Source organism: Carcharhinus amblyrhynchos, chromosome 2 (assembly GCF_965287045.1).
Source record: "Carcharhinus amblyrhynchos chromosome 2, sCarAmb.v2.hapA, whole genome shotgun sequence".
Classification (NCBI taxonomy): Eukaryota; Metazoa; Chordata; class Chondrichthyes; order Carcharhiniformes; family Carcharhinidae; genus Carcharhinus; species Carcharhinus amblyrhynchos.
The window spans coordinates 19491306-19505429 of NC_137325.1; the positions used below are offsets into that span (position 1 = coordinate 19491306).

General features: G+C 44.6%; 1 protein-coding gene across 2 annotated transcripts in view; it reads left to right on the plus strand.

Moving 5' to 3' along the window:
- The window catches only part of nkd2b (NKD inhibitor of WNT signaling pathway 2b), a 125186-nt gene extending 111870 nt beyond the window's left edge, over positions 1-13316 (plus strand). For both annotated transcript variants that reach the window (XM_080203174.1, XM_080203175.1), the window contains 4 exons: positions 2249-2396; positions 3583-3667; positions 7102-7229; positions 10936-13316. In XM_080203174.1, coding sequence (XP_080059300.1) covers positions 2249-2396; positions 3583-3667; positions 7102-7229; positions 10936-11498 — 924 coding nt within the window. In that variant the 3' untranslated portion in view covers positions 11499-13316. The remainder of the gene's footprint in view (positions 1-2248; positions 2397-3582; positions 3668-7101; positions 7230-10935) is intronic.
- Positions 13317-14124: the final 808 nt, after the last annotated feature.

The following is a 14124-nucleotide window of genomic DNA, read 5'->3' on the forward strand; positions in this document are numbered from 1 at the left end:
TAAAAGTTAATGATCTGAAATGTTAGCTTCGTTTCTCTCACCATGCATATGGTCTGACCTGAGTATTTCTGATGTTTTCAGTCATTACAATTCCTGCATTGTAGAAGGAAGCCATTCGGCCCATTGAGTCTGCACTAACTCTCCAACAGACCATCCCAGCCAGCTCTATCCCCTTAGCCCCAAGTATTTGCCATGCTAATTCCCCTAACCAACAGACCCTGGAATACTAAGGGCAATTTAGCACGGCCAATCCACCTAATCTGCACATCTTTGGACTGTGGGATGAAACAGGAGCACATGAGGAGAACAAACATGCCAACTCCACACAGATGGTCACCCGAGGCTGGACTTGAACCCGGGATCATGGTATTGTGAGGCAGCAGTGCTAACCACTGTGCCACCATGCAGCCCTGCATCAGACATTCACAATATTTTGCTAAATAATATAATAGGATTAGGTGAAAAGAGGGAGGAGGCTTGTGTGGAGAACAAGCATTGGGAATTGGACTGAATTGATTGCAGCAGTGCTGTGAACTCATTCTGCATAAAATGGACTCAAATCCATCATGATCTCATACCTTTGAGTCGTTCACATTAGTGTTTTATGAAGATTCTCCAGTTTTCACGCTGGGGAGCAGACATGAGTCTAAATCAGGATTGCTCAAAGTGTGGGCTGTGGGCCACATCATGGAACCCCTCCATGTGGCCTCGCGAAGCAGTGGTTTAAATGCTGGCAAGATAGGTCAATGAATTTGAATATTTCTGCGAGGGATTGCTCCTTCTACACAGCTAACCGCTGTGTCATGGTGCTGTCCCAATGTCAACTGGAATACAAAGGGGTGGGAAATATGCTTCAGTTGTATAGAGCTCCTATATTAGACTGTATCTAGACTCTAGAGTACATGCATTCAGTTCCAGACACTGCACCTCACTGCTTTGCTCTTAAAGGAATTGCAGCATTAGTTCACCAGAATGGTGCTAAAGCTGTAGGGTTAAATTACAAGGGCATGTTGCACAGACTCTGCTATATCTTCAAACACAGAAGATTAAGGTGTTTAAGGTGATTAAATGATTTGCTGAAGTAGATAGCAAACTATTTCCTCGCCTAGTGGGGAGTTCAAAAAACAAGGGGGGCTTAGCTCTTTAAAACTAGACCTAAGCATTCCCGGAACAATGTCAGGAAACATCTCTTCACGGAATAGCATAAATCTGGAAATTCCAGGAAAGGCTGAGAGTATTGGGTCAGTTGGAAATATAATAATCAGTTCTAGTCGCCATGCTATCAGAAGGATTTGGAGACTTTGGAGAGGGTACAGAAAAGATTTACCAACATGTTGCCTGGTATGGAGGGCATTAGCGAGGAGGAGAGGGTGGAGAAACCTGGTTTGTTCTCACTGGAACAATGGAAGTTGAGGGGCAACCTGATAGAAGCCTACAAGATTATGAGGGGCATGGACAGAGTGGATAGTCAGAAGCTTTTTTCCCAGGATGGAAGAGTCAATTACGAGGGGGCATGGGTTTAAGGGGCAAGGTTCAGAGGAGATGTACGAGGCAAGTTTTATTACACAGCGGGTGGTGGGTGCCTGGAACTCGCTGCCAGAAGAGGTAGTGGAAGCAGATACAATAGTGACTTTAAGGAATATCTTGACAAATACATGAATAGGATGGGAATGGAGGGTTATGGCCCCCAGAAGAATAGGGGTTTACAGTTCAGTCGGGCAGCAAGGTCGGTGTCAGCTTGGAGGGCAGAAGGGTCTGTTCCCGTGCTGTAACTTTCTTTGTTCTTTCTTTGTAACATCAAAATTCAGATAGATTGAATTTTGTATAAGGGTAGTCAAGGATATAGAGTTGAGGTACAGATCAGTCGTGACCTAACAGAATAGGCAGAAGGTTTAATGGGCTACTCCTGTTGTTTGGTAACAGACTCAAGGGGCTAAATGACCTTCGATTACAATGTGGAAACCTGGCGCACAACCGAAATTGTTAACCACCTTTCCGCTGTTGTAAAAAAAAGTAAATTAAAATGTTGTCACATATCAGTGTGCTGGAACTTGAACATGACAGTTTGAATATTTTAATGTTCTTGAGGTGTTAGGATATCATATACAGCATGGACTCGGGTTTGAATAATCCATTTGTCTAATCGTTAAGATTAGAGTTTCCGTCAAGAGCTTCTGTGCAGCCAAGGATTTTTTTTTGAATGCAACATAATTTTGTGAATCGTTTGTGTTTTATTTTGAATATGTAGGATATGTCTAGCTTGATGCACACCATCTATGAAGTTGTGGATGCTTCAGTCAACCAATCATCTGCCAGCAGCAAGACATTGAAGGTCAAGTTGACGGTGACCCCTGAACCCTCCCATAGGAAGAAAGATGGCCTTTCCAATGGACAAGGTAAACCAATTGACAACTACTGTAAGCTCAACACTGAATAGTTTCCTTTCTGTTTAATTGTTTTTTTTCTCTCCTGGAATTTGTTTCTGAACAGGAGGGATGTCTAATTGGTAGGTATTTGGAGTACTTGGTCAAATATAATTGTCAGTCTAAACTTTTGTGTTGCCACAACATTACAGTGAGACTGGGCATTTTAGTCCATTTTGGAGGATTGAATAGAGCTGTAATGTAGTATGGATTTATTTTTTTAAATAAAATGTTCCTGTCCAATTTTTTATTGCACCCTTATCGTCACGGCGTCAGCCTTGGCTCAGTAAGTAGGGCTGTCACCTCCTGACTCAGGAGATTATGGGTGTAATCCCCTCTCTAGAGACTGAGGCAGCAAATTAAGACTTGTTGGCCGGGATTTTACCTTCCCGCCTGCCACGGGAATCGGAGCGATGGTGGGGCGGACCATGGAAGGGTCTGTTGACCTTGGGCAGGATTTTACGGTTTTGAGATGAGCAACACCATAAAATCCCGTCCCTCATCTCAGTGCTGAGGGAGTTCTATCCTCCCATCCTGCTTTATCGGACACTATTTGAACTTCATTCAAAAAAACTGCCAACATAATCAAGGACACCATGCAGTCCGGATATTCTCTCTTTCTTTCACCTTCCTCCATCAGGAAAAAGATACAAAAGTCTGAGATGACAGTCCAACCAAGTCAAGAACAACTTCTTCCCTGCTACAATCAGACTTTTGAATGGACCTACCACATATTAAGCTCTGCATCTTAGCTATGACTGTACCACTTTATTCTGCACCCTCTCCTTTCCTTCTCCCCAATGTACTCTATGAATGGTATGCTTGTCTGTATAGTACACAAGAAACAATACTTTTCACTGTACCTCAATACATGTGGAGAGGGAGGGGGTTGGGGGTTCAGGGCTGTGGGGAGTGGAGGGGGTTGGGGCTGCAGGATGGAGGGGGTGGCGGATTGGGAGATCGAGACAGCCGGGATGGGGGTTTTACTCCAGTTTTTGCGCAACCTCGGCATTTGGAATTGTTTTGGGAGAATCCCACCCATCACTTGTGGAGAGTATGTGTTTTTATTTGAGGAGCTTGGAAACTGCTGTGAGGCAGTGAGCGTTGGCTGAATTAAACAACAGGTTGACAGACAGATTGTGGTGTTTCCCTTCTGCAGATCGGGAAAGCGGTCGGTGCAGGAATGAAACAGAACATACAGAGGAAATGAAGAGCGTGGATAAAAGACTGTCTGCTCAGCTAAGGTACTGGAGGATAAATTTGTCTCCTCTAACACATCTCTGGCCTGATTTCCACATCGCGAGGATCACTGAAAAAGGTGACAAAGTGGAAAAGCCATTTTAACCCTTGGGGTGCTGAGCGCTTGAACCTGTTTCTTGGTAGATTGTGGCGAGATCCAGAGGTGCAAATATGCCAGGTTCAACTCCCAGTAGAAATTCTCACTTGACAGGAAGACAAAATCCATACATAATAAGCCCCAACGGTTGTCTCTCCAACTAGCTCTCGACCTTAGGAAAAGGAACATTCTAGAATGATTCCCTCGATATGTTAGGAATAAACTTTTCCCTCTCTTCACAAATTAATCATGTTTCACTTGTCGCATTCCTCAATCCCATTTCTCTGATGAAAAATTCCAAATATCTCCCGGTCACAACTTATATCATCCTTCTCTGAGAATTCATGCAGCAATTTCACTATCTCTTGGTGCATCGATTCCACATTACGTGGATGTGACAGCTCAAGAAGGCAGTTCACCAATGCTTGTCAAAGGACAATTGAGGGTAACAAATAAATGATAGCAGGTGGGGCAGTAGGATGGCACAGTGGTTAGCAATGCTGCCTCACAGCACCGGGGTCCTGGGTTCAATTCCAGTCTCGGGTCACAGTCTGTGTTGAGTTTGCACGTTCTCCCGGCTGCTCTAGTTTCCTCCCACAGTCCAAACATGTGTGGGCTAGTGGATTGGCCTTGCTAAATTGCTCTTTAGTGTCAAGGGAACTAGCTCGGCTAAATGCCTGGGGTTATGGAGATAGGCATTGGATGGGATTGTGATTGGTGCAGACTCGATGGGCTGAATGGCTTCCTTCTGCACTGTGTGGTTCTATGAAGTTCATATGTCAATAATGAATAATAATAATTTAAAAATCTTTCCTTGCTCCTAATTTTCTCATTTTTTTAACATGTGCTCCCCGGAATTTGGCTACACTGAAAATTTGCCAGTCAGTTCCATTTGTATGCTTTAAAACATACATCATGCATCATCTCAAGTGCCATCTTTTCCAACATCGTCAAACTCTGTTTGTAACTTATCTGGATAACTGTAATATTCTTAGTTTCTCATCTCTACAGATTTTTGAGCCGCAATATCATAGCTTAGATACAAATTGATTAAAGTCTTCAGTACAAGCTGTTGAAAACTGTGGGCGGCACAGTGGATAGCAGTGCTACCTCACAGTGCCAGGGACTTGTGTTCAATCCTGGCCTTGGGTGACTGTGTGGAGTTTGCACATCCTACCCATGTCTGCGTGGGTTTCCTCCAGGTGCTCTGGTTTTCTCCCATTCTCCAAAGATGTGTGGGTTAGGTGGATTGGCCATGCTGAATTAACCTTAAGTGTCAGGGATTAGCAGGGTAAATTCACGGGTTATAGGAATAGGGACAGGGTGGGATTGTTGTCAGTACATGCTTTATGGGCTGAATGGCCTGCATTTGCACTGTTGGAATTCTATGGGCGGGGGGGAATATTTCCCCATCCCACCCAACACGAGAATTGTAACCGTTTGTGGGAGCAGCCAGGATTTCCCAGTTTTGGGGTGAAGCTGGCCAGAAAAGTCCACCATGTGATTCTAAAAGTCAGGTTCAGGGCTGGTGTCAGGAGCACTTGCTCAATATCAGAGATCGTGTGCTTACTAGGATCATGTAACTCACTTGTTTCTTTTAGAGATGAGATGGGCTGAATGGCCTTCATGTGATGATGAGAATTGCGCGTACGTCCTTCAGCTGAGGTCTAACCGAGTGGCTTCTCATTCATACGCAATAGTGAGTTGCAGTGACAGCTGGTGGCTTCCTCTAGCCACTTCAACTCTGTTCAGCACACTGCGTCATTGTTCCACTTAATGCTTCCTCCTTCTGGTTCCTTGTCTTCCCTTTACACTTAAAAATAGTGAACCTCAAGAACCAGCTATTGACTCAATGAACTAAATTCTTCTGAACCTGGTTGCATTGGTTTTCACTTTTTGACCGGCCTCCCATTTTGATGTAATCAACTCGCTTGTAAATTTTCCTTGCCCAATCCTTACTCATTAATGTAGATGGTAAGAAGCAATTGGCCTTCCATCCTCATTCTAGCTTCTTTGGTAGCTGCCAGTTGTTTCCGAGTTTGAGCTTGTCTGTTGGCCAATGTCAGCCTTTGTTTTGTGCTATTTTGTATTGTCAGCTGCCAACATTTTAAAGCTTTCCTGAAAATCCCAAGCACATGTTAGCTGCAGTTTGCCTGACCCGGGAGGCCATTTGGCCCACTGTAACTGCGTGCTGGCTCTTTTGAAGGAGGTGATTCCCCTCCTCTGCTCTTTTCCCATGGCCGTTATCCCTTCCACAAAACAGGAAGCTCCAGCAATCCAACATTTCTGGTAACAGCCCTTTTTAACATGTTGTGACTTTCACTGGGCTCACACATTCGAGCTCACTTCGAACCTGGTGTGCCATAGTTTCCTGCGGTTTTCTCAATTGTTTACTTTCTTGAAATAGGGAGCCATGTTAGTCATTTGCCAAGCCTTCAGAATTCGATCCAGATTTATAGTGAACTTGCTAAAGACAAATGGCTAAGGTTCATAAATTTTAGACTTAAGTGGATTGGCTAGTTTGTGCATTTGGAGTTTTAACTTTTAATGACCCTATGTATCCATCAATATGTGCTGCGAGCTACTTTGGCATGCTTCTAATGGGTTCTTGGAACTCATTGCCCTGCTTAAGCAACTTATTCTCCCGCTGTTCCTGGGGATAAAGATTGATGAGGAATAACTAGTTGGTGACTGTGTGGAGTTTGCACATTCTCCCCATGTCTGCGTGAGTTTCCTCCGGGTGCTCCAGTTTCCCTTGTCCAAAGATGTGTGGGCTAGGTGGATTGGCCATGCTAAATTGCCCCTTAACGTCAGGAGACTAGCTAGTGTATATGCGCGGGGTTATGGGGATGGAGCCTGGGTGGGATTGTGGTCGGTGCAAACTCGATGGGCTGAATGGCCACTTCCTGCACTGTAGGATTCTATGACTCTGCATCTTTTCTTTTTAACACATCTGGATTCTAGAACTCTAGATTTCTAGAACTCTAGAAAGAAAGAACCAGTTTCTTTCTTTCGTCATTTACTGTGTATATTTTGAATAGACCTTTACTTATTGTACATTAAAAGTGGCCAGGTTGTGGGGGCCTTTTATTGTGACACACTTTTAACAGCTGCAGATTGGCTATAAATTCAACAACAAAAAATGGTGGAGGCAGGTACTGAGGGAGGTATTGGAAATGAAACCAGATCTTGCTGCAAACGGTGGGGGTTTGACCTTCGGTTGAAGAAGTTGGCTCTGGATTCAACCTAGAAGGTGTTGAGCTCACACGGAGAACTGCTAATATACTGAGAGTGAGTCAAAAGCACAGAAAGAATCTTAATTGTGTGTTTGCTTTTTTGCAGACGATACAACAGTGACCAGCAGCATTCAAGTATTCGTGAACATTACTGCGTTGATGAAAACACAGAGAGAAGGAACCATTACTTGGACTTGGCTGGGATAGAGAATTACACATCCAAATTTGGACCAGGTATAAGAATAAAATGCTCACGACTTTCGTTAGTTTGGAACTCACTGCATAAACGTTTCTCCTTCTTTCCCTGTAATTCATCAGCTAATAAAGTTAATTTATTAGTCACAAGTAGGCTTACATTCACACTGCAATGAAGCTACTGTGAAAATCACCCTAGTCGCCACACTCCAGTGCCTGTTCGGGTACTCTGAGGGAGAATTTAGCATGGCCAACGCACCTAACCAGCACATCTACAAGATTATCAGAGGCATGGACAGAGTGGATAGTCAGAAGCTTTTTCCCAGGGTGGAAGAGTCCATTACTAGGGGGCACAGATTTAAGGGGCACAGTTTAAAGGAGATGTATGAGGCAGATTTTTTAGAGGTTGGAACTTGCTGCCAGTGGAGGTCGAGGAAGCAGATACGGTAGTGACTTTTAAGGGGCGTCTTGAAAAATATATAAATAGGATGGGAATAGAGGGATATAGTCCCAGGAAGGTAGGGGGTTTTAGTTAAATTGGGCAGCATGGTCGGTGCAGGCTCGGAGGGCTGATGGGGCTGTTCCTGTGCTGTAATTTTCTTTGTTATTTTGTCTTTGGAGTGTGGACAGAAACCGGAGCATCACACAGACACGAGCAATGTGCAAACTCCACACGGGCAGTGACCCAAGCTGGGAATCGATCCCAGGTCCACTGTGAGGCAGCAGTGCTAACCACTGTGCCACCGCACTGCCCTGATCATCTTAAATCTGTTTCCTCTGATTGTTACTTGAGGTTTGGCTTTGGCCTGCAAAAGTTATCTTTTGCACTCACCACAATGGAGTGTTGACAGAAAGTTGCAAAAATTGGTAGTACAAAATTATTCTTTCCACTGTGCAACGGGAGCTTCGAGACAACACTGATGGGATAAAAGTTAGCTTTCCAGGCCTTATGTGAAGAGACGTTAGATGTCTTTAAGTCAATTCAGGAGCTGGGCGGGGTGGGATAAGGTGGAGAGAGAGATGGTGAGGCTGGGGTGTCTTAGGGAGCGAGATGGTATGAAAAAGCAATCGGTATCTGTACCACCCAGAATTTGAAAACTCATTCAAGAGCCATGCGACTACGTAGAAAGAAAACAAATGCCTAAGATTAGGCTCTTGGACTACACTTAACTACCGAGGGCTGACATAAGTAATGGCTACAAAAAGAGAAGTTACCTTTTAGGTAATGAAAACAGTTACTCTCTGCTCTTTTATCAGAAACTCCCTCAGGATTCTGAACACCTTTATTAAATCTGCCCTTAACTTTCCCCACTGTAAGGATCGTAGCTTCTCTAACTCCTTCATGTAACCAAAGTCCCTCATCCCTACTACCATTCTAGAACATCTCCTCTGCAACTTCTCTCGGGCTTTGCCATCCCTCCCAAAAGTATGGTGTCCAGAATTGGACACACTGCTCCAGCAGAGACCTAACAAGTATTTTATAAAGATGGGCCGAATGGACTATTTCTGCTCTTCCATCTTATAGTAATGTGCATGCCTCAGTTCAACGTCAAGAACAAGAACACCAGTGCAAAGTTAACTTTTGCAGGCTACATCCATACCTCAAGTTGTAGACCGCTAAACTTTCAAATGGACCAGTGTTGTCCAGTAGAAGGCGCATGTATTGAACTGAAAATTTGGACGTGACTAATTGCTTTTCTGAATGGTAAATAAAAAGTGAGTCATAGGCACTGCAGATCATATGATCGCAATACTCATTGGCACAGCATATGCATGTGAACTTTAACCTTTCTAGCTACTTGTTGGTAGAATGGTACGTTGGAAAGCAGTGTGTGCAAGTGTTTTTAACAGATGTAGCTATTTTACTTCCCTCCAGGTACTCCAGTTTCCTCCCACACTCTGAAAGAGGTGCTGGTTAGATGCACTGGCCATGCTAAATTCTCCCTCAGTGCACCGGAACAGGCGCAGGAGTGTGGTAGCTCAGGGATTTTCACAGTAACTTCAGTGCAGTATTAAAGTACGCCTAATAAATAAACTTCAAACATCCCTTGCAATTCTGCCTCCATTCTCTCTCTCTCTCTCTCTCTCCTCATCTCTTGTGAAATTTCTCTCTAAGTGGATTGATATTACCTGTTTCAATCATACCCATGTGGTAATGAGTTTAGTATTTCCACCACTCTCAGGGTGAAGGAATTCCTCCTAAGGTCTGTGCTTGTTGAGTAAATACCCACATGTTTGGTACATTTACCTGCACTGCGTGTAAAGCTTTTTAAAATTAAATGAGTGCCTGCGGTTGAATTGGTGTTACCGTAGTAACAGTTTTTGGCAAGTCTGTGATTTCTAATGGACAACACTGAAATAATGAGTTGCTCAATTAAGGGAACAAAAGGGGTCAGCTGATTAAAACTGTCCATGTGGAACTAATACAAGTTGGTGGTACGCAGTGTTAATGAAGTCTGCTGGAAAGGCAGATGGTTTGGGACAATTCCAGCCTGCGTGGATAACTTAACAGTGTTCTGGCATTTCGAGGGTTCCCACATGTGATTTGGCACTGACAGGGTTAAGAACAGATTTCCTTTATGGATCAAAGCGGGGAAACAACGGTGCCAAGTTGGACTGCTGCCTGTGCCCAGCACTACACGATCCGCACAAATGCAGGAACTTATCTCCTGTGCAAATACACAAGAGAGCTGGACGGTGGCCAAGTTTCATTCACACTCGACGATAAATTAACCGCCCCAAGGCACAGCCGAACAGAGAAGCTCTAGGGAACACTTAAAAGCCTGACTTTGAATCCTGGAAAAGTGGGCTGTGTAATTTGGAGTGACTGGTACAAAGGCTGTTCTTCACATGCTGATCAATGCAAAAAAGAACTCCTGCTATGGGGCAGCAGTCACTCTTTCCACCTTTTCTCGGCACAAAAGGAAAGGCAGTGAAAGAACACTTGACCTGTGCCAAAGGCAAAAAATCTCCTCTCTCCACGTTGGCAGTGAACCATGTTAAAGCTGTTGTGTTGGATGGAATTATGTTGCTTTGAGTCTGCAGCACGAAACCGGCCATTCAGTCCATCTATGCCATCTGCTCCATAGAAGTTTCCTCCCATTCTAATTATCTGGGGTGGCACGGTGGCACAGTGGTTAGCACTGCTGTCTCACAGCACCAGGGACCTGTGTTCAATTCCTGGCTTGGGTCACTGTCTGTGCGGAGTCTGCACATTCTCCCCATGTCTGCATGGGTTTCCTCCTACTGTCCGAAAGACATGCCGGTTAGATGCATTGGCCTTGCTCAATTCTCCTTCAGTGTACCCAAACAGGTGCCAGAGTGTGACGACTAGGGGATTCTCACAGTAACTTCATTGCAGTGTTAGTGACACTAATAAACTAACTTCAAACATCTCTTCCCATTCCACCTCCATTCTCTCTCTCTCTCCTCACCTCCTCTGAAACTTTTTCTCATTAGGTGGATGAATATTATGTGTTACACTCAGACACGTGTTTAGTATTTTTTAAGCTCTCTGAGTAAAGAAATTCCTCTTAAGGTCTTTATTTAATCTGCTAGTAACAAATTTATGTTTGTGCCCTTTTGTTCAAACTATCGGACCACTTTATAATTTATGCGTTGGGAGGGGGAGGGGGTCTCCTAATCCTCTCAAAATGATCAGATCTACTGGAAAATGCCACTTTGTCTCTCCTAATCTGTTCGTTTTATTCTAGTGACACTGGTTTGCCCTTTATTTCTCTGTCAGGGTCCCCACCGTTGCAGCCCAGACAAGAACATCACGGGAAAAGCGCTCACTCCCAGAACAGGTCACGGTCCCAGGAATCGGAGGCCCACAGCATCCACCACCGTCGGTCCCAGCTCCTCCTGGACCAGCCCTCTCCGACGAGCGTGGGCGAGCTCAGGTCGGGCGATGCGCACCAGCGGCTGAAGTGCCAGGAGAAGCCGCTGGGAAAGTCCCCTAAAGGGGCGGGGAAAGCTCCGGCCGCGCCCGTGCAAAGCGGCGGGGGCAAGGCCGGGAAGGGCCTGCACTACCACTCCCAGCCCGGCCACGCAGGACACGACCATCATCACCTCCAGCAGCAACAGCTACACAGCCACAAGAAGTACCGGCAGCGAATGAAAGAGAACCACTCCCCGCTGAAGGCGGCCCACGCTCAGCCCCCGGCACTGGAGCAAGAATTTGTGCGCGATCTGCCGCCGGTTCTGTCAAGTGATGGCTACGTTATGCCCGTCATCCAGAGACACGAACACCATCACCACCATGAGCACCACCATCACCATCACTACCACCATTACCACCAGTCGTGAGGAGCGGGCAACGGCTGCAAGAAAGAAAAGCAAAATGTCCCGCGTGGTGCTGGACCTTGCCCGTCTCCATGGTAACTGTGTGCTCCCAGCACTGTGGCGGTGGCCATTTTTGAACTGGCAGGTTGAGGCCTGCACGAGTATCAGTTGGGAAGAAACTGGCTTCAAAACTCACTTGGTCGCTCCAGCAAGTTTTCTGGCAATTTATAAGGGTTTTTTTTTTAATTATTTTTTTTTTTCCCCTCAGTTTGAACTGATACATGTGCACATCCTTTTAGGGTTAATAATCACTTTCTTATCTTCTCTTCAGTGTGTGACTACGATGAGGTCGGCAGCTCCTTGGCTACTCGCAGGACTGCCAGGAAGCACAGGTCTACTTTTATAGCTTGTGTTTTCGTTACGATCCAAGAAATTTTGTGACACCACTCCCGTGACTCTGCTGCACAAGAAGTATAAGCATCGGAATTTATGATCTATTATCAGCCGAATAGAACTCCTATTTTATACTGGATGAAAAGTGCTCCTACCTTGCTTGCTTTGTGGCACTGTGGGTCTGAGCTATCAAAACAAACTATCTATAATCACAAATCCTAAGCTCATTCCACAAGCCATCTAAAAACGGGCTTCGTCTGTCCAAACAAGATTGCCTTTACTGTAGGTACAATTTGAAGTGTACTGTGTTATGAACTGACACACGCAATAGTCTGACAGCATATATTAGTAACACCATAAGGATGAATGTAACACATAGTAATCATTTTGAAGATATAATTTATTCATATATTGAGAATTTTTTAAAAATTTTTTTAGTTATATCCTCTTTGGTTTCTGACGTCAACACCCATTGGTAGGTTCCCATCTTCATAGGGAAAGGATTTTGGCATTTTTTCCTTAAAGGAAGAGAAAATCTCTGCCTTCCCAGCATGTATTGCGTGTGACACGTTTTGGTGCAGTTAGGCAATCCTGGAGTGTATTTGTAAGCCTCGTCACATCAAGCTCTGCCAAGTAATTTAGTCTGCCCCCCCACCCCTGTGATGATGCTACCCTGGTAAACAGCAAGTGATGTTGAATATATTGAATGGCTATCCATTCAGTATCATCATCCAGTAGCCACACCCTGGCCCAACGCGTGATTGCTTTGTCGTTCTCTTGCTGAAATATCTTGCTAAAACATCCAATCGTGTTTGAAAACCAAATGATCTTCGGAACAAATTGATGAGTGACGCACAATCCCCTTTGCCTCCGCCACTGCTCTTTCTTTCTTCCCCTAGAGTAATATTATTGAAACAAAAGTGTCGAAAAAGGCTCCGGTGCCAGGGGATGAATCAGCCATGGTTTCAAGGTTGTGCCAACATATAGGATAGCCTATTTCCAGAAACTGAACTAATGTTTGGAGACAAACAACTCCCATCTAGGTAATTCTGCTTTGAATACAAAACCCCCATATCAGAATCCCACTGCAACTGGTGTTAAACCCTTATTTATCTTGCATGGACGCCGGGGGTGGGGGTGGTGGGCCTTCCAAGCCATCAAGGTTCTGTATCAAAATCATGGTCAATAGTTTCTCAAGAGTTGATGCTAATGTCAGAAGAAATATGTTACTGTAATACTTTTCTTACATTCCAGTTTTGTGTGGATTTTTCCCCATATTATGTCGACAGTATTCTCCCAGATATGTTATCAAAAGTAGCCAATACCACATTGTAGTGATATTTTTGTAAAAAAAAAAGACCTTTCATAATAGTTCTACTTTATTGGATTTCACTGCGATTTTTATATAGTATTGTACATGGACTTAATTAAATGTATTATTTATTTAAAGGCACGCTATCTGTTTTCATTTGACGCCTAAAGTGTTAGAATCCTCAGTGAACTTGCCAGGCATCTTATTTTCTTTCTTAACTGTGGCATTTGTCAGCTGTGGTTCAGTGGGTAATACCCGTGCCTCTTGAGTCAGAAAGTTGTGGATTCAAGACCCACTCCAAAGACTTCAGCACAAAGGTCAAGATTGGCATTCCAGTGTTGTAGAGAGAGAGCTGTGGTGTTATAGAACCATAGAATCGCTATAATGTAGAGGGAGGCTATTTGGCCCATCAAGCCTGCAGAGACAACAATCCCATGTTGGTCCTATCCCCATAACCCCGTCTATTTACTCTGCTAATGTCCAAAGATGTGTGGGTTAGGTGGATTGGCCATATTAAATTGCCCGTCAAGTGTCAGGCAGACAAGCAAAGTAAATATATGGGGTTACAGGGATGGGACTTGGGTGGGATTGTGGTCGGTGCAGAATCTGTGGGCTGAATGGCCTCTTTTGGCACTGTAGGGATTGTATGATCTCCTTGATACTGAGGGACAATTGAGCACGACCAAGAAAACTGACCCGAACATCTGTGGGCAGTGGGAGGAAGCCTATACTGACACGGGGCCAACGTGTAAACGCCACTCGGGTCCCTGGTGCAGTGAGGTAGCAGTGCTAACCACTGTGCCACCATGCAATGGAGTTGCCGTTTTTCCAATGAGATATTAAACCAAGGCCCTGACATTTCCTCAGGTGAACTGCGAGTGAACCAACATAGATTTTGAGGGAGTGCTCCGAATGGCCTGGCCATTACCTGTTCCTCAGTCAGCA